Source organism: Bidens hawaiensis, unplaced genomic scaffold (assembly GCF_021521415.1).
Source record: "Bidens hawaiensis isolate Kalapana, Puna unplaced genomic scaffold, B.hawaiensis_p1.1 tig00020643_1, whole genome shotgun sequence".
Taxonomy (NCBI): domain Eukaryota; kingdom Viridiplantae; phylum Streptophyta; class Magnoliopsida; order Asterales; family Asteraceae; genus Bidens; species Bidens hawaiensis.
In genome coordinates, this window is record NW_027493158.1 from 126,833 (window position 1) to 147,700 (window position 20,868).

General features: G+C 34.4%; 2 protein-coding genes, 1 non-coding gene and 1 pseudogene across 4 annotated transcripts; 2 read left to right on the forward strand and 2 right to left on the reverse strand.

Annotated features, from left to right (window-relative positions):
* Window positions 1-27: 27 nt before the first annotated feature.
* LOC143561246 (small nucleolar RNA Z223) lies at window positions 28-119 on the reverse strand. Its single transcript, XR_013140271.1, has one exon. It is a non-coding gene; the product is annotated as a small nucleolar RNA Z223 (small nucleolar RNA).
* A 3,089-nt stretch (window positions 120-3,208) lies between these two features.
* Window positions 3,209-3,731, reverse strand: LOC143561219 (calvin cycle protein CP12-1, chloroplastic pseudogene; annotated as a pseudogene).
* Window positions 3,732-6,690: 2,959 nt separating this feature from the next.
* Window positions 6,691-14,109, forward strand: LOC143561234 (putative glutamyl endopeptidase, chloroplastic). Of its 2 annotated transcripts, XM_077049361.1 has the most exons (15): window positions 6,691-6,988; window positions 8,357-8,564; window positions 8,651-8,761; window positions 8,898-8,943; window positions 9,085-9,188; window positions 9,576-10,079; window positions 10,175-10,303; window positions 10,369-10,665; window positions 10,742-11,200; window positions 11,309-11,374; window positions 11,450-11,510; window positions 12,334-12,483; window positions 12,556-12,693; window positions 12,808-13,109; window positions 13,870-14,109. In XM_077049361.1, coding segments are annotated over exons 1-15 (2,874 nt in total). In that variant the 3' UTR covers window positions 13,871-14,109. The 2 variants fall into 2 exon arrangements, with proteins under 2 accessions (XP_076905476.1, XP_076905475.1); XM_077049360.1 differs by lacking the exon at window positions 13,870-14,109 and having other exon boundaries at window positions 12,808-13,807.
* A 2,799-nt stretch (window positions 14,110-16,908) lies between these two features.
* LOC143561220 (uncharacterized) lies at window positions 16,909-20,262 on the forward strand. Its single transcript, XM_077049346.1, has 2 exons — window positions 16,909-17,407; window positions 19,607-20,262. The coding sequence occupies exons 1-2, from the start codon at window positions 16,960-16,962 to the stop codon at window positions 20,146-20,148; spliced, it is 990 nt and encodes a 329-aa protein (XP_076905461.1). The 5' UTR covers window positions 16,909-16,959; the 3' UTR covers window positions 20,149-20,262.
* Window positions 20,263-20,868: the final 606 nt, after the last annotated feature.

Below are 20,868 nucleotides of genomic sequence, written 5' to 3' on the forward strand. Positions count from 1 at the left end.
AAAAATAATACTAATAATAATAATAATGAAAAGCTCAGAGTAAATAACAGCTCTATCAATCATGAATTATCTGAAGCAGAACTGGCTTAAAGCTGTGTATTTAATCATCACTGCCAAATAATTATATAAGACACTCTACTCTACTATAAAAATATAAATAATAGCAAACGTAATAGATCTGAAGCCCAAGCAAATAAGCTGCTACGGGCAAGTAAACACTAGAAGAAATCGATATTAACTGATACGGGCAAATAAGCTGCTACGGCTTATTGTTGAACGGACTGTGTTGTTAAGTTAGGGTAGATGATGTGTGGTTATATAGGCAAAAATGATATTAGTTGTTTTAGGGTTCGAGGATTGTACGGCTCGTGGCTATCTAGGGCCGGCCCATTGGGCAACCATGACACGGTTTGCACTTTGTGCTAGAGGTGCACAAATCGGGTTCAAATGGAAAACCCGAACCGGTTTCAAACCGGTTTTTTCACACCGGGTTGTAAAATGGCACCGGTTCCAATCAAGAACCGGTTCGGTTCCCGACCCGAACTGATGCCCAGATATGCGAACTTTTAAGAACCGGGTAGGGTATGAACCGGAACCGGTTTTTACGTAAAAACCGGTTCCACCGGTTTTTTTTTAAATTTAAATATTAGAGCCGTTAGGAACCGGTTCCAACGGCTATATAGCCGTTTTTGACCGTTGGAACCGGTTTTTTAACTATAAATAGGTTATTTTCTTACTATAAATAGCAAGGTTTGTTTGTTTACTTGTTAAACCACTTCCAAAACTATAAAACACACTCCAAACCACAATTAACCTTAAACCGACAACAAATGGCAACCAATGATGACGTTGTTATGGTGATCGAAACAACAAGATGCCCCGATGTTTGGGTTCATTACGATTTGTGTCTCATGACCGACTCACATGAGTTGGCACGTTGCAAATATTGCTCGAAGTTTCTTAAAGCAGGGTCCAACTCGACATTACGAAAACATACGAATAAGTATTGTCGAGAGAAAAGAAGATTGGAAGCTAAAAAAACGGAAGTGGGAGAGTCTCCGGCTCTACAACCCAAAAATAAGTATTCCCGGATTAAAACGAAGGACTTTGTTTTTTATGTTTTACTTGTTATGTTTAGTATCGTTTATGTTTTAATAATGTTTGTAATAGTTAGTTTTTAAATATAGGAAACAAGTTATATATAGGTTTGTAATAGTTAGTTTTTAATGGAAACAAGTTATATATAGGTTTGGGCATCAAAAACCGGTTCCAACGGCTATATTACCGTTGGAACCGGTTCCAACGGATCTATTGTCTCAAAAACCGGTTCCAACGGCTATATTACCGTTGGAACCGGTTCCAACGGCTAATTGGTGTCTAAAAAACCTGTTCCAACGGCTATATTACCGTTGGAACCGGTTCCAACGGCTAGTTTGACTTTTGTTTGACCCTTAAAAAAAACCCGTCGGAACCGGTTTTTCCGGGTACGAACCGAACCGGTTCCAATTAAGAACCGGGTAGGAACCGGGTTGGAACTGGTACTGACATACAAATAGGAGAACCGGGTACGATTTTCGGGTACAAAAATACCCAAACCGGGTATTGTTCCAACCGGGTTGGAACTGTAACCGGTTCCGGTTCGGTTCCACCAGTTAGGTTCCGGAACCGGTTTTTTTGTGCACGTCTACTTTGTGCATTTGTTTAGTGTTAGGGAATTTACTGATATTGTTAATTTGTTTTACTTTTACTTGTTTTTTGTTAACAACAATCATGTTAGTTATTATTAATGTTAATGTTAATTGTTAATGCCGATATATTAGATAGATATATTGATTTAAGTTAGATATGTCAACTTAATCGAATTTAAAAACGAGAATTTTTTTTATTAAAATTATGACACAAAATTTACAAGTGTGGGAATTCAATCAAGACCTCGGCTTTTGGTACATTTAGGATTATGGAGGGATGTGATATAGTGCTTGGAATTAACAGAGGTTGACAGGACTTAACGTTAAGTATTGTGCTCACAAAAGTATTTGATAGGTGAATTTATTTGTATCATAGGGAAGATGTGGTGAATCACAAATTAAACTACACTCGATAGCAAGTTTTCATGTTGGATTGGGAGGTCAAATGTCACAAAAACAAAGTTATTAGTCTAGGTAAAGTCAAGTGAAAATTTACCTGAACCAAGTGGGTGTCGGAAGATGAGTCAAAACACGATGTCACGCATTTAGATTATGTGTAATAGCGGGTGAGAGAGATATCCATCCCAAACTTTTGATGAAATATTGTAATGTGTAAATTATAAATATTTTGGTTGAATATATATTTCAAGATCATAAATTTGTTTATATGAAAAAGTTATGGTGGTGAAATATCGTGGCCGGTAAACCTTTTAGTTATAAAAAATGTCAAGCTCGAGAAATCTAGTCCATGTTTTCAAAATAATGTATCACATACACGTGAAACTTATAAGACATCAAACTTTTATTTAAATATATACGCCTTATGTTTACACTCACATGTTTGACATAACCAATATATACAATGGTATGTTTGTAACCCTTTTTGACACTCGGCTTGATTGACCGTCAAAGGTCAACCTAAGGCGCCTACCTTAAATTATCACACGTATCATTAGCTTTCGCCAAATGAGATTACCCTATAATATCGTAAATAATAAACCTATTCCTTTAAAAATATTAATGTACCAAACTTACCACTTGTGTGTAAATGCGTGTTCTTGGCAATTCATGAGATAACCAATAGGGACGTCGACATTTTAAGAAGAGTGCGTCAAATTTGGATTGCATTTGGGTCTAAGCTATGATATACAACATGCTATATATGTTTTCTGACCTATAGAGTTTATATGAGTTCAGTTTTTGAGTTTTTATATTCATACTAAATAGTATTGAACTTGAGAGATTGTCAGATTGCCTTCCAATGGTGTTAATCAACATTTGATTAAAGTCCAAATCAAGATGATATTAACGGGTCACTTAATTAATGGATTTTTAAGTACAATGACACTTATTTATTTCCTTGTTAGTGATAGACAAGGAAGTTATGTGATTTTTCATTTTTGTTGCTAGTATACATGATATTTTCTTGGAAATTATCACCTTGATCTTTATATAAAAAACCATAGAAATATTATACGATGATTCCAATGATATCAACAAAATTAAACACATAGCCGATCGAACACAATATGTTTTCTTGTATAACATTCAAACATGTAACGTCATAACATGTAATTAATTTTCACCATACACAACAAGTCTAGACCAAATGTTACAACAATTCACTTAACCAAACATAAACACAAATCAATCCTCATACGTCCGGCACTCATCGGTCTCAGGGTTGTCCTTACAATAAGTCTCCAAGGGGTCCGCGTCTCTAGCCTTGTCACGCGCATGGCTAGACGCGGCACTCAACTCCTCCACCTCATCCCAAGCCGCCACGCATTCGCCACTAACCGGGTCATCCGCACACGTCTCCTTAGCATTCTCGATACTAGTGGCTATCTTTTCGGACAAACTATCAGGAGCTGCTTTTACCAAGTACATCCTACTAGAGGTCATGGTGGTGGGTAACTTGACCCATGATGGCTTTAGGCTGGTGGTGAGTTTTGGTGAGTCTGTAAAGACTTTGGGAATTGAGAGGCTAGCACTTACACCAGCTATTGATGCCATTGTTTTTGAAGAAATGGATTGTTGTGAATGATGGTGTGATGGGGTATGGGCAGATATATAGTTGGAATATGTTGTGATTTTGGAACACTTGTTTCTTATCGTTTCGTAACCAATTGTGTTGTTCCACGTCCACACCAAACCTAGAGATATTATTTTGGTTTAAGTTAATAATATCTTTACATAAAAATTAAAAATGAATAATAATAATAGCATCTTTCCATATGACCATTGAAGTTATTACTAGTGTCCTAGAATTTAGAGGTGGACGGTAAATGATGAATTTAACGGGTGTTTGGGATTTTTTATTTTTATCAACTTATAATTTATAAATTTTTTAAAAAATTAATAAGGTGTTTGACAAACCATAAGGCTTTATGGATTTTAACTTATGGAGAAGACAAAATAAAGATGTTTTGAAAAGTTAAGAATATGTAACTTATTAACTTAATGGGTTTGATTTACCTATTACACCCCTCTAACCCTCAAAACCTATTACACTCATTTAAAAAAATGTCTTTTTAGTCATTTTAGTTTTCCCAAACACATAAGCTAATCCAAACATTTTTTTATAAACTTCTTTTAAAAAATTCATAAGTTTATAAGTTCTTTTAACAAAAAGTCATTTTTCACTTAAATAAGCAATTGCAGACACACCCTTAATACAACTTTTTTTTGTTATGTTTCATGCTTAATTATGCGTCTACAAAATTTACAAATCAAATGCTTAATTACGCCGATCAGCCTATGGTGGAATGATAAGAGAGAAAACCTGATGGTTCATGTGACCTGTGTTTGATTCATGCCCCCGCTATTTAGTTTTGCGGCAATGAGTATTGATAGAAGATTAGACGAGTATGTTGCGTTCACTAGTCGGATCCATGAAATAAACGGGTTTTACCTCACCGCATTGTCGTGCCTTTAACAAATGTTACGGGCGTTGACCTTAAATGACGGTTTCCCCTGGATCGAAATACGAGTGTATCACAATGTAATTAAGTTAGCCAATAGTCTATTTGAATGATTCTTTAGCTGTTAGAAAATGTTTTTCCCATAAAAACACAATTTAGCCGTGAGGTATAACCTCATGGTGAGTTTGAATCTAATCAACTTTTCTTAAACATGCTATAAAAATGATGTTAATAATAATACAACTCGAGTTGGCTTTTGATTCGATAAGTTGTATTTTTTTTTAAATTTGTTTATAAGTTTTCAAATTACTAATTATTAACAATTTAAATTTTTATATAAATCATAGATAAAATGACATAAGGCTATCAATTTTATTAGTTTTTGAATTTTTTTTTAAATCAAATCGAAGTTTTATATAATTTACTATAAAACGATTACAATAAAGTGGCAGGCAAACGGGCAACAAGCTGCGCCGCAACCCCCTTTTGAACAGCAAAGCCAATCCTACTAAAAACGAAGCTTTGGGACCTAAAAGCTGAAGAGGTTCCGTGTAATAAAATGGATGAGTTTTATTGTTTGTAATAAATAGTGTTTGTAATAAAATGGATTTTGCTTATGTCAATTTGAAAACAAATAACAATTTTTAGTTGAGATCTTTATATGCAATTACAAATTTACAACGCATTAGTGCATTACCACATGTGTGATTGTGTGGTGCTTAAACTAGAAAAGCAAAAGGTGAAAAGTGCTTTTCCTTCAAACAAAAGAAAATTGTTTCACTGAAACAAATATTTTACGTCGATAGTGAAAAGAAAATAACTAATTTCATATATATACATCGTTACAAACATTATAAATATTATATATATTTATGTAAAACTTAAAATATCATACATGTATTTACAAAATAGTTAAAATGTCATATATATCTCAAATATTAATAACAATTTAAATGATTATTTTACCCTTATTTTTCTAAACTTTTAACTGTTATACATGCCCATATTTTAACAAATGCATCATGCTACCCCTTTCTATTATATAATGTGTTTATAGTGTATGTTATTTTAGTTTTGATCGACGTTTTTCATCTTTTGATGACAACCAAATTGTCTATTGTCACTTCTTCAAAAATTGCAAATCCTTCGAAGGTTTATCGTAGCGAACGGTCTACACTACAAACCATTTATCGCATCTAATTGAACCAGTTAATATTGTCATTTATTAAATTGTTATTAACGAATTGGGGGTATATATGATATATTAACAACTTTGTAAGGTTATATATGACATTTTTTGTTTTGTATGGTTATACTTATATATATATATATATGATATTTTTAATATTTGTAAGTGAATGTGTGAAATTGGCTAAAAATAAAAAGATGGATGATGTTGCTATTGGTGATTGTCTCTAAAATAAGAAAAATATGCTACCCTATGTTCCTTGCTAATGCTTGTTACTGATGTGCCACGTAGGGATGAGTGTTTTTGGTATCAGTATGGTTCGGTGCAGTACCGAACCGAACATTTCGGTACTGGTACATGTACCAAATCTTTCAAATTTTCGGGATCGTTACAGCGGTACTATCCTGAGCTCATATCTAATGCTATACATGTCATATTATCCATATGAATCGTATGACATGGTGAAAATGGCTATATGCGTTGTATGACAACAAGAAACACAAGCATTCATATAATGGCCAAATTATACTACATGTAAAAAATTTACGCGTGTGAATACGATTAGCATGACCGTTTTTCGTCCTCCAATAAAACTCATATGATACGCCGTATACGTCGTCTCGTGAGTCATATAACAATTGAGTTGGCGTACCAATACTCCAATTGGTACTCCAATTGCATGACGACATGACCCCTATATAAAACCGTTTTACTCACAAAAACGATATTTGTGTTTCATACTTTCATCATCATACGAGCTATGCACATGCTTAGTTACTCTATTTATCCTTTTTTTAAAACTCCCGCATTGCATTTCATCGGATTGAACGCCTTACTTATCAAATCCATCAAAGCCAGTAATAATAACAACAATAATAATATTATCGTGATGCGATCATTACACAAAGTCGTCTTGTATCACCGAAGATTCTCTATACACTCTCTCATTCCACCTCCTTTTCTTCTTCTTCTTCTTCATCCATCTTATTATTCTTCCCCCTATCTTCTTTCAAAACGCTGTCGTATTTCATCATTAAGAACACATAACCCTAACCGTTTTCTTCAATCCATGTCTACCTCACGGTTACACAGTCTCGTACCTGTTGCTTCAGTCGCCAGTGAAGACGCAGCAGCTGCTGTTGATGGATCATTAGCTGCTGCTGCTGCTGCATATGAAGATGATGACGGTAACTTTTATTTATTTCATTTCTCTCAGTAGCACTAGCTTCTGTATTCATATGAATTGAATTGAATTGATTGCTGTTAAGATTTTAATTAACAGTACTTGTTGTACAATTGAATTAACTATTGACTGACCAATTATGCAATTTGTTCATCGTTTTTTTGAAAGATACACAGTTTGAATAAGCAACTTCTGAACTGATTATTTGAGACTGAAATAAGCAGCTTGCTTCTATCCAAACACTCAGAGCTGCTTATTTATGTATCAACACAGTCTAGAGGCATGCACGGTTCGGTTATTAGTCTCAACCAAATTAACCAATCGGTTTTCGGTTAATTTCTGTTGATAACCGAAAGCAAATTTTGGCTAAAATTTTGTCTTAGAAATGCATAATATGGATGCATATATACATGAAATGAAGGTATAAATACATGAAATGGAGATATATATACATGAAATGGTGGTATAAAACATGAAATACATGAAATGGAGGCATAAAAGCTAGAAATATATGAAAATATGAATGGTTTGGTTCGATTCAGTTAATTTCGGTTAATTAAGAGTACAAAAAATAACTGATAACCGATTTTCGGTTATCGGTTAATTTCAGTTTGGTCTTGTCGGTTTTCAGTTAGGTTATTGCTCAACCCTACAAAGTACAAACCACTACAAAACACCATAAGCAAATAAACAGTTTAAATAAGGAATCCCAAATTTACCTGGATAAAATCAATATTCTCTTGCATCTAAAGACAAAAGTAGATTCTCTCAAAGTTCCACACCTTGTGTAGGCAGTTGGTTATAGTTTCTAGACCAAATTCCACACAATCTGAACTTTACATTGGCAACTGATTGTTGAACTATATTCAGAGTAGAGGCCAAATTGTACACCATGTCAAAATTCCTCTTATTGAACATTCAGAACTAGATAAACAGTTTGAATAAGCAACTTCAAAACTGCTTATTGAGTTATTTCACTCTCAAATTAGCAGTTTACCTGTATCCAAACACTCAAAGCTGCTTATTTCTGTTTAAAAACTATAAGCAAATAAACAATTTTAATAAGCAATCCCAAAAACCCCTTAAACAGAGAGATTTTGACATTATATTTACTTGGATATATCTGTATTAGCTTGCAAACCAAAGTCAAAAATTAATTCTGTCAAAGTTTCATGCCTTGTTGGATGTAGTTTCTAGACCAAATTGCACGCATTCCGAACTTTACGTTGGCAATTGATTGTTGAGTTCATCATCGGCTTATTTTTACATGAATATGCTGGTTTATATATGCTTGAATTATATTCACAATAGACAAGCTTGAGTTTTTAATATACTAACAGTCTCTTTCTTATTTTAAACGTGGTGTGATCAGAGTTAAACAGTGGATATCGTCTTCCTCCATCAGAAATTAGAGATATTGTTGATGCACCACCACTTCCATCGTTATCATTTTCTCCTAAAAGGGATAGAATTCTGTTCCTAAAACGAAGATCCTTACCTCCAATATCAGAATTGGCAAAACCAGAGGACAAGCTTGCAGGCATTCGTATTGATGGCAAATCTAATACTCGTAGTAGGATGTGAGTCACAAGTATAACCATACTTAGATTCTCTAAATGTGGGTTGATGTGAATTCAGTTGAATAAAAATTCTTGTTTGATTACAGGTCATTTTATACTGGTATTGGAATCCATGATTTAAAGGATGATGGTACATTGGGCCCAGAAAAATTGGTACATGGCTTTCCAGAAGGTTCTAAGATCAATTTTGTTACCTGGTAATTCCATCATCTTTGATCTTTTCTTTTAGGGCAAACTGCATAAACTTGTAAAGAATCAATTGAGCATCTTTTTTATTAGGATCTAAGATCTGTTTTTTTTCCTAGTTAATGTAGTTTCTTTATTCTTAACAAGGTCAAAAGATGGCAAGCATTTGGCCTTCAGCATTCGGCAAGACCAGGTAATGATCAAAACATGACTAATTTTGAAAACATTAAAGAAAAGATGTTCTAGTGTCATGATTTATCATCCACTTATCTACAACTTTTTGAACGAAATTTGCTTAATATATCCTAACCATCTGAAGAATTGAGTGAAACAGGAGGATGATTGTAAGCTTAGAGTATGGGTTGCTGATGTGGAAACAGGACAAGCTAAGCCCTTGTTTCAGTCACCAGATGTGTTTCTTAATGCAGTTTTTGACAAGTATGGACTATTTTTTTTGCAGAGGTGGCAAAATTGGCGGGTCGGGTAATGGACCGGCCCGCACACACCTTTTTTTAATTGTTCTTTGAAATATTAAATAACTAAATTGCTAATGCATCGTAATTACAATAATTATCTGACTCTTAATCTCATGGTTTGAGAGTTTTTATGTACTTGAATACACTTCAAATGACTTTCAACCTGTATGACCCATATTCTTTTCAGTAAAATTTTAAACAGTTTTGACGCCGGAAGATTGGACATAACAAAAATCAGCCACTTGTATATAAATGGGTTGAACTTGCCACCTATAATTTTTATGTTTGAAATTAAACAATTTAGAAACAAATAACTACTTTTGCTAACAATAATTTTCTTGACTTTCAGTTACGTATGGGTGAATGATTCAACTCTCTTAGTTTGTACAATCCCAGCATCTAGAGGAAGCCTACCAAAGAAACCATTAGTCCCCTCGGGTCCTAAAATTCAATCAAACGAACAGAAAAGCATTGTTCAAGCCCGTACCTACCAAGATTTGCTCAAAGATGAATATGATGAAGATTTATTTGAATATTATGCCACATCACAGCTTGTTTTGGTGTCTTTAGACGGGACAGAGAAGTTATTTGGAGAACCATCTATATACACATCACTAAATCCATCTCCTGATCACAAATATATTTTACTTAGTCAAATTCATAGACCGTTTTCTTTTAACGTGCCAAGCGGCAGATTTCCTAAAAAAATTGATTTGTGGTCGGCTGATGGAAAGTTTTTGAGGACACTTTGTGATTTGCCTGTTGCTGAGGATATTCCAATTGCATTTAATAGTGTTAGAAAAGGCATGCGGTCTTTAAACTGGAGGACCGATAAGCCTTCAGATCTCTGCTGGTATGTATACTTTTTTTTTAAATAATAATAACAATAATAATAATAATATTATCGTTTAATTAAGGTTGTTTTATAACTGAGCATATTGATTAAAGGGTGGAGACGCAAGACGGCGGTGATGCTAAAGTAGAAGTTTCTCCTCGTGACATAGTGTACACACAAGCCGCCGATGCCCCTGAAGATGAAAAGCCAAATGTGTTTTTTAAACTTGATCTTCGTTATGGGTAGGTATTTAATTAAATCACACACAAAAACACAGTAACTGTATAACATTTTGAACTTTTTGCAGAGGAATTAGCTGGTGTGATGATTCACTTGCACTAGTATATGAATCTTGGTACAAAACGCGACGTGTTAGGACGTGGTTGGTTGCCCCTGGGTCCCACCAGGACCCGCGTTTACTGTTTGATAGATCATCTGAAGATGTGTACTCTGACCCTGGTTCTCCCATGCTGAGGAGAACACCAGCTGGCACTTATGTTATTGCTAAATTCAAGAAGGAAGATAAAGAAGGAACGTATTTGTTACTTAATGGAAGAGGTGCTACCCCTGAAGGAAACATACCTTTTCTGGATCTCTTTGACATGTAAGTTAGTTACATTTTGACGTAATAAACCCAAAATTATATATTCTTTTTTTTTATTTGGCTCAATTTGTTTCAGAGACACGGGAGATAAAGAAAGAATATGGCACAGCGACAAGGAGAAATATTATGAGAGCGTAGTCGCTTTAATGTCTGACCAAACTGATGGAGACTTGAAGGTGAATGAGTTAAGAGTGTTGACTTCGAAAGAGTCAAAGACCGAAAACACCCAGTATTATTTGCAACAATGGCCCAACAAGAAATCATGTCAAATTACAAACTTCCCACACCCTTACCCTCAATTGGCATCATTACAGAAGGAAATGATACGATACCAAAGACGAGATGGGGTTCAATTAACTGCAACTTTGTACCTGCCACCTGGCTATGACCCGTCACGAGATGGCCCGTTACCATGTTTGGTCTGGTCTTATCCTGGAGAGTTTAAAAATAAAGAAGCAGCGGGTCAAGTTCGTGGGTCCCCTAATGAATTTCCTGGCATTGGTTCCACATCACCACTGCTTTGGTTGGCAAGGAAGTATGTCTATATTTTTGTTAAAACGATATATCCTAAGTTTTGTTACTTGGTATTCTACTTTTCCATTATTATTTGAGTACTTTTTAATGATTCCAGTAACTTTTGCAGATTTGCTATATTATCCGGGCCAACAATTCCTATCATTGGTGAGGGCAAGGAAGAAGCAAATGACAGGTAACCTTTTGTAGTTTTTATGACTGTTTCTTGCAGTTTAGTGACCAACTTTTTTTTGAATTTATTGGTGAACAGTTATGTTGAGCAACTTGTTGGGAGTGCAGAAGCTGCAGTGGAGGAAGTTGTCCGCCGTGGGGTAAATTCTATTCTATTTTTTTCCTGCCCGTTTGGTTTGAGTGGCTTGATTTGGGCTATGGTTTATCTAAACTGGTAATATAAAACAAGTAGGCGTGTAACGAGCTGGGTAGAGCCCGGGCTCTACTGTTCGTTTAATTTATGAGAGCTTGAGCCTAGTTCGTTTTGAGCTCTATTTCTACAGCTCGAGCGTGACTCGTGAGTTGTTTTTAAGTTTGAGCTGGGCTCCTGCTCGGCTAGTTTATTATTTTTTATTAATTTATATTATTTTCTAGATATTTAAATTCTAAATTTTATATATAACATAATACATATTATTTAGTTATTTTTATCAAAAGTTTTATATAATATTATTAAATGAATATATATTTAATAAATTGAATAAAAGTTTAGAATAACAGGGCTTGTTTAGGCTCCCGAGCCAGCTTGAGCTCGGTTAGTGAAGCTTGGGCCAGGCCTCGTTTATTAAACAAGCTTATTTTGGGCTCAAGCTCGTACTTGTATAAGCTCAACTCGATTCAAACTTATAGCGATTCGATCTTGAATAGTTCACGAGCGGTTGGCTCAAGTAACTAGTTAGGAAATGGCTGATTGGTTTAAACGGGTCAAATGTTGTTGAAAGTGTATATTTGATGCATACAACCTGATAAATCGTCTTAAAATTAACTATTACTGACTGGCATAATATGGTTTCCGTAAATCATTTTTAACCCACTAGACAACCCATTTCGTCCCAAACAAAAGGTACCCATTTTGGCCCATTACCAATGACCTGCCAATCTTGTCACTATTTAATTGGTGATATTTTTTTACAAATACTGAAGGTGGCTCATCCAGACAAAATTGCTATCGGGGGACATTCTTATGGGGCGTTCATGACTGCAAATCTTCTGGCACATGCCCCTCATCTTTTCTGTTGTGGAATTGCTCGATCAGGAGCTTATAATAGAACACTTACACCTTTCGGGTTTCAGGTAACATTTTGTTTTTGTTGTATTAATGCTTGTATATGGATAATGTATTTATGGATCTATTTTTTTCATTAGAACGAAGACAGAACGCTGTGGGAAGCTACTGATACTTACATCAAAATGAGTCCTTTTATGTCTGCCAATAAGATTAAGAAGCCCATTTTGCTTATTCATGGAGAAGAAGACAATAATTCTGGAACATTAACAATGCAGGTGAGATTTGGCTCCTTATTCCAAAATACGCTTATTATCTTTTCTACGAAGTTATGTTTTCTTTGTTGCACATGTGATATTGGCTGGCTTATTATTATTATGATGCTGATGCAGTCGGATCGTTTCTACAATGCTTTAAAAGGGCATGGGGCCCTCACTCGCCTAGTCATCCTACCTTTTGAGAGCCATGGCTATCAGTCACGAGAGAGCATAATGCATGTACTTTGGGAGACTGACAGGTGGCTACAGAAGTTTTGTGTTTCAAAACTTTCAGAAGATATTGCATCAAAAACTGATGAAAGTGTAGGAACTGAAGGCCCTGAGAATAAGGCTGTTGCCTCTGGTGGTGGTGCGGTTGCTGAGCTGGAAGATATTGGACTTGACTGTCTACATTTTAACACAAGATCATCACTTTGGTACTTTCTGATTTTACCTATCGTGCAATTGTGTTCAAGATCAATATGTTGACCTACTAGACGTTGCAATTTTGACCCGTTGACCTAAAGTTGGGTTGATTCGCGACATATGTCACATCCTTCCGGTCAAATCAATAAAAAATAAAACTTAGCTAGAAGTGAAATAAATGGGTTAAAAGTTGCCCCAAGTGTATTCAGATGGTTACCAATGTTTCTAGTGGATTCTCAAAAGATGTTAGGTTAACATTTTAAAATTATACTTTTTAAATCATGCTCTATTTTAGTCATTGTACTCTATTGTGTCAACTTTTTTATGAAAAGTGTTCCATTTTTATCAGCCCTTTTTATTTCAAAACACGACCATAATACTGATAAAATCATGACGCTTAGAATGGCCAAGGTGGAAAGATAAAGCGTATTAAGGTCATTTTGTATTAAAAATGACCAAAATGAAATACTTATTGTAACTTTAATAAATAAAATGGCACAAAATAAAATCTTCAAGGGGCATAATAAAAATTGACATGAAAGAAGTACAAAGACTATACTGGGACAAAACTAAAGTCATGTTGCTATTTGTTGACTTTAACCGTTTTAAAAGTTATTAGTTACCCAACTCGTGTAGTTTTTCGCTAAAAGTTATTCGTTACCCTCCTTGTGTTACTTTTCGCCTTTATATATACAAATGTGCATAGTTGTATGTCTTGTTTTAGTCCCGATATTTTATTGACTATCTTTTATAATATTATTGTTATTTCAGATCTATTATTTGAGCAACAAGTTTTATTTGAAGAAACTTGTTGCCAGAAGTTCGGGTGAAAACATGATTGGCTGATGCTGTACAATTTAAAGATGAAGGGAAGGCTACATTTTAGTCTTGAAATAAAATACAAAACCAATATGGCAATCAGATATAAATTCTGTGCAATAATTGAAATTGTCAATATGTCATGTGTGAAATTCTTATGGAGAAAAAATGGAATTCATTTTGCTGATTTTAGTTTTGTATTGTTGGCTGCAAATTATTAGAGCTAATTTGTTACCTTTTGGGGTTTTCAAATCTTTGAATTTTAAATTTCTTTGGATTCTAAAGTCCAAACAATAAAGTCCAACCAATAAAGGTTTTTTGTTTTGCCATATACCAAAATGTAAGAATAAATTGTTTTCCAATTGCTTTTGACTGTTTAAATTCACAAACTTTTAATTTGTTACAATATGCATTTACTTGCTATAACTGAAAAAAAGGCTGTAACTGCTTGAAAGTGATGTAACAATGGTTTTTCCGTTTATAACACGTCAAATTGCATAGAAACTAACGAAATAATTTTTTGTTAATATAATATATTTTGATGTAAAGAATATTTTTACTTTTCCACATACATCAAACTTTACGTTAATTTATAATTAGGAATCCGATTGTTTTGATTTAACATATAAAGTTATAAACACCAATGTTTTGAAAGCTGTATTGGCCAGTAAACAAGTCATTCAACCATTTTAGATGGTGTGTGGTGGAGGGTTACAATTGGGAGGTTTTTGACATGTAGCCCTAGGGGCGGTGTTGTAGCCCATAAATCGCCCCACCTCAAATACTTTATCGTCACGTCAGCAGTCTTCATCACATAAGCCATCAACAAAAGTATATCGCCTCCCCCTGAAATCGCCCCAATATCGCCTACGGTGGGGGGTTGCTGCTCAAAAACCACAAACTTGTCGCCCCACTACGCGGTCTTACTAGTTTAACCATTGGATGAATCTTAAAAATCATATAGTATTAATTTATAAGTTTTAAAAGTATATGTGAAACTAAAATAATATAAATGTTTGCAAAAACAAAATCTTCAAAATTAAATAATAATCTTTGAGAAAACTACAAAACCTATGTATGCTAAACCCAATCTTTGAGAGACTGATTTTAATATCATTTTTATTTTTTAGACTATCTTTCGTTACTTCCTATGCTCGTTTTAATTAAACATAAAGAATTAAGATAGTTTCGTATCTTTTTTATTTTAAATTAAAAACAAAAAGGTTCCTTAAGTTTAATAGTTATACGTGAAAGCTTTAAAATTCTTAAATAAAAAAACTAAACTTTTATTGCACTTTTACTATAACAATAAAATATTCTAGTGGAGTTGATTTTTAACATAACTTTAATCCTTTCTTTTTGACTTTTTATTTTATTCCATAAGGTATATTTAATTATTTATATTTTGAATTCGAGACCAATATGTATCGAATCAGTATCATACATGTCAGCAATGAGGCTCCGGTCTAGCCGTCCAAATTGAACTTGACTGAATACTTTTTTTTCTATGTTAAGACTATAATATAATTGGTTTCTAATTTCTGTGTATTAAACAAAATTAAATATGTCTTGAATTATCGTATACATGTATGTATATTTAATCCGTTCATGTGATGGTAGCTCAGTTGTTAAGAGGTTTTATCTTTTAATAAAAGGTCTGGAATCTTAAGTCTTAAACCAAGCAAGATATGTATTATATAAGAGTTTTCAGAAATATTAGAACTTTTATCATTAAAAATAAGTATATTTAATCCAACAAATAAATATGCTTTGTGTTAATAATCCAAATTATAATTTGTATCCTTTGTAAAAGCACGAGTGAATATTATGTTTAAATTTTTTTAACTTAACAATTAATAAACAAGTGATATTTAACACAAGGTCACATATGACATACCATTAACGCTAGACTAGCAACTTGATAAAGAAAAATGATGCTTGAAAAACAAATTAAATTTATCTATGTATCTGGACATCAAAGTACAAGAACACTTAGACCAATGACTTTGATTAACCATTCACGTGACACCCTTAAAACACTTTTGTCATGAGGTTAAAACTTTCTTGAAAAATATTCTAATTAATTCTTTATTAAACCTAACAACTCTCCAAACATGGATTTAAGACCCAGATTTAATCCCCACAGACAACACTTTGGGAGAAGCATGAGTGACTTAACAAATAAAAACTGTGATCTTTGTGATCTCCAGTTTAATCCTGAGTGTGTCCGAGTTTTACCACCGGTGAGCTTTCGAGCAGTTGGATTTTTTCCGGACTAGAAATAATTTGGATCCGCTTAAGGGGTTCGTATGACCGGACCTTTTGCCATTGAATCATCCCGGACAAAGTACCTAGACAATACTATGTTTGTTAGTCGTTAAAAAAAAATCTCCAAATCCCTCTAGCCTTTTATAGAACAACATTTTGTACATCACACCACTCTTATTATCATTCCTACAATCAATGGCTTCTTCTTCTATTTTCTTCCCCCCTAACCATTTTTACATCATTGAACAACTCGTGCCTCCTAAGGCTGTTCACTTAGAAAGAGGTTTTGAAGCTCTTACACAGTGCCACATCATCGTCACACGGGCTTTAAAACCCCTCAACTATGTTGCCTCCCCATAGTTCAAAGCTCCTTTTACTGTCCCTTAAATAGGGTGTAAAGGAGGGTGGCCCGACCAAAACACCATCCTTTACCGTCGGCCATTCTAATACCCCCCCTCCTCTCCGGCGATGTTCCCCCTAACACCCCCCCCCCCCCCCCTAAGACGGCCATAACGAAAATCTCATCTAAAATATTGTAGGTGAGGATTGCATATGAATCTCTATTAAAAACCCAGACTCATATCACTACATCATAAAGTACACTTAAAACGCTTTTGTCATGAAGTAAAAAGTTTCTTGGAACTTATATCCATAAAAATATTATAATTAATTTTTTACTAAACCTAACACTCTAAAGTCGTTTAGCCTTTTATATATAACAACATTGTACATCTTATTATTATTATTATTATTATTATTATTATTCCTACATCAATGGCTTCTTCTTCTTCATTTTTCTGTTCCACCAAATTCTTCTTACTCATTCTCCTCATATCAGCAATCCCACTAGCCATAATAATCTCTCTCGAATCAACCACACCCACCACCCACCACTACCACTTCCACAGCACTGGCTGGTTCAGAGAGTCCAGCAAATGGGACCAAATCAACCACAGGTTCATAGTCTCCTTCACGGACACTGGCGGACTAGGCGTGGTCCATGTCCCTCATGATCACAAACACAACACTGTTCTTGAAGAGATACGTGTTGTTGAAAACACTGATGCTGTTGGGAATGGGACGTGTGGTGTTTATATTGATGGTGCGAGGAACCGGGTTGTTGTTGCCATTGCGGATGTGTTCGGGAATAAGTTTAGTGCCGTTGCGGCTTATGATTTGAGTTCGTGGAAACGGTTGTTTTTTACTCAGCTTAGTTCATCAGGTTTGGTTGTTTGATCTTGCTTTTGGTTAATAATATACTCCCTTCTTCCTATTATAAGTGTCAACGTTTTCTTTTTTATTTGTCCCGGTGTCCGCTGTCAAAATTTATTAGTCATTTTCTAAGTTTACCCTTAAACAGTAAACACACACGAGTACATGACTAACATTTATAAACAATATTGATGGGCCCATTTTCCAAGGGCATTATTGTCATTTGGTAAGAAAAAAAAAGTAGTTATTCGATCCACTTTAAACTTTGTGTTTTTTAAATATGGATACTTATAATTGGACGGAGGAAGTATTTATTTATGGTTGCATATTAAATGATGGTTTGATTACCTTTTTTGAAATTGCATTAATTAGTTATATTAGTTATTGGTAATAACGTAATGATTATGGATTATGAGAAGATTAAGATTATCTTAATTTTTGGAATAATCGGTTTGGGTTGAAATTGGTTATGTTTGGTCAACAAAAGTCAAAACCAGTTTATGATCGGGTTTTGTTCGGGTTAAAACCGGTTTATTGACCATGTTACGATCGGGTTTGGTTCAGGTTTTGACCAGTTTCAATTCAGGTTTTAGCTAGTTTCGGTCTGGTTAACCGGTTTCGGTGGATAAAATTACAAACCGGTTCTGAACCTATGGTTTCAATCAGTTTCAAACTGGTTTCTACATAATCGATTTCAGACCGGTTCGGTTTCGGTTTGATTTTTGGATCGGTTCAGTTAACCGGTTCTTTTGCCCACTACTCTCGGGTGGTTAATTTGGGTTCCTCGGTAACGAATCCTGTACCACCCCTATCAAATTTTCAAATCAAATCAATTCTCCATACCATTTCGGTTTCAAGAATCTAAAGGGATTAAAAGAGTGTGAGACCATGTAGTTAGGGATGAGCTAGGCATCAGACTGTACCCGTATCAGAAGTACAAATCCCAAAATCGCTGAAATGGGAATCTGTGCCGAAAATGCTCGGTATGGTATACAAAGGCAAAATATCAGTAAAATACTGGTACTGTACCGATTCCGAAACCTCAAAAGTGCGTACCAAATTGGTACCGAATTCCGACGCAATAATTTGTGTGATGTGATTGGTCCAAATTTGATATTTTACATTGAATACAAAAAATTGATTCTCCATAATCTCCATTCACCCTAGTTAAATCTTTATAAATCTTCGTAAACTTCTTAATAATGACGTGACAATTTCATTCTTTGTACCTCCATAAATCTTCATATACCCGCAACACCCTTATCTTGTGTGAGCATGAATATCTAATGAGGTAACTGATGTTGATTGAAACCTACCCCTCTTCAACAAACCACCACAAATAGACAATTTCTGGTAGGGAAGGATATATTGTTAGGTATCCAGTAGGTATGGTATACAGTTAGTTTGTTACAAATTACTTGTTAGGATATTCATATACATTTTTGTTATTTTATATTGTTTTATTACTCAAGGAAACTAAAAATTGATGGATTAGTAATTTTATACAGTTTAAGTTTGTATTTGTCATCTATTAAACATTATATGCAACAATATTATACGGTTCTCGTAGTTTTCTGGTTTAAGTTGATTTTATATTGAACACGTCTTTAGTTATTTTATACCATTTCTGGACAGGGCTAAAATAGTAATTATAAGGTTACACCTCCATTTTGAGAATACAGTGACTTGTGTAATATTGGTGACTTATTTTCTAATATAGTAAAAAATTGCATTAAATGCTACTTGACAGAGTTGTAAAGAATATATAGGCAGGCCTGGTCTGATATAGTGATATATAAATGCTACATTAAATTGTTATGTTTTAACAAAATAAGTTGGTGGACATCTTTACATGTTGAAAGTAGGTTAGAAGTAGTTGCTTACAAAAAGGAAATAATAATAATAATAATAATAATAATAATATTAATAATAATAATATGTAAAAATATAATAATATGATTTTTTTATTTTTTTTCTGTTTCAGTTAGGTCTTCCTACTCACTTACCAATCTAAAAAATTATTTTCCTTCCAAGGCCAGTTGACATAGAAGACTGCTTACTTTGACTTATTTGTATTTTGACTTTTCAGCAATCTCATTAACTAACTAAAAAAAAAGCCTTTTATGAACTAATCTTGTTTACTTTTGAAAATTTTGAGTCTATTTTACTGTTTTCTTTTTGACAAATGTAATTGTATATGTATTTGCAGGTGGTGCAAAAAGCTTCGCAGACGACGTAACCGTTGACTCAGAAGGGAATGCATACATAACAGACGCGAAAGGTACTCAAATATGGAAAGTTGGACTCGACGGTCAACTTTTATCAGTGATAAAGAGTCCTCTATTTCACGCTAAAGAATGGTACAACGACATAGTTACCCTCAACGGGATCGTCTACCATCCAAACGGCTACTTGATCGTGTGCCACACGTTAACTGGAAACCTCTTCAAAGTCGAAATCAACAATGGCAATAAAGTCACATTGGTCAATCTTGAGGGTAAACTAAGGATTGCAGATGGTTTGGAACTATTATCACCTACTAAACTAGTGGTGGCTGGAGCCAATGGTGTGAAGTTGGTTGAGAGTAGTGATGATTGGTTAACCGCTTCGGTTGTTGGAAGGTCAGGTGTGCTTACACATAGGATTGCGACTGCAGCCTTGGTGAAAGATGGGAAGGTGTATATTAACCATGCACTCGGTATGGGCTACCCGAAGAAGAAACATGTTCTCGTTGAGGCTGCCTTTTCTTAGATCCACTTGCGTTCGGGTTTTAGTTGTATACGAATTTATGTTGTATAATAATCTACGATTATTCACGGAACGTCGAAGGTTGAGCTATTTACCTAGAACTACAACACTTTTAAAGTTGAGAAAATCACAAAACAGTCTGAGTTACATTACTTTGATTCGCATACTAAGTATTACTCGTGTATTTCTTAATATAGGGAGACAAGGTTATTTCAAAAATACACGAATCGGATTCAGTATCATTTATATGTGATGATATGTGTATACCTCTTAAGCTTTTATTGTTTTTTTGGTTTATATCTTGAACTTCAAACATATACAATGAAATTATGAAATGCACAAAGGTTAAAGAAGTAACTTTTTACAGACCGGCTAACTCGCACACCATCTAAACATACCACGAAAGTTAAATCTTTGTGCGCCATGAGAAAAGAACCCTTGACTAGGTGGGATGAACAAATTTTCACACACCTTCATACCGCTAGGCTTAACTTACGTGTGTAGCGAAATATCCATGTGTTTTAATCACATAAAAAAAACTTCTCATCTCTGACATGAGAACTTCAAAGATGCGTGAATGGCGTATTGGCTATTAAATCCACCTATCCCTGAAAATGACTATTCTTCTTCACGTACTAAATGATATGCGAGTAAAGCACCACTATATGTGTGAAGTTGTACATAACCATATAGCAAGAAGCCAAGAACAATAAAACAAAAAAT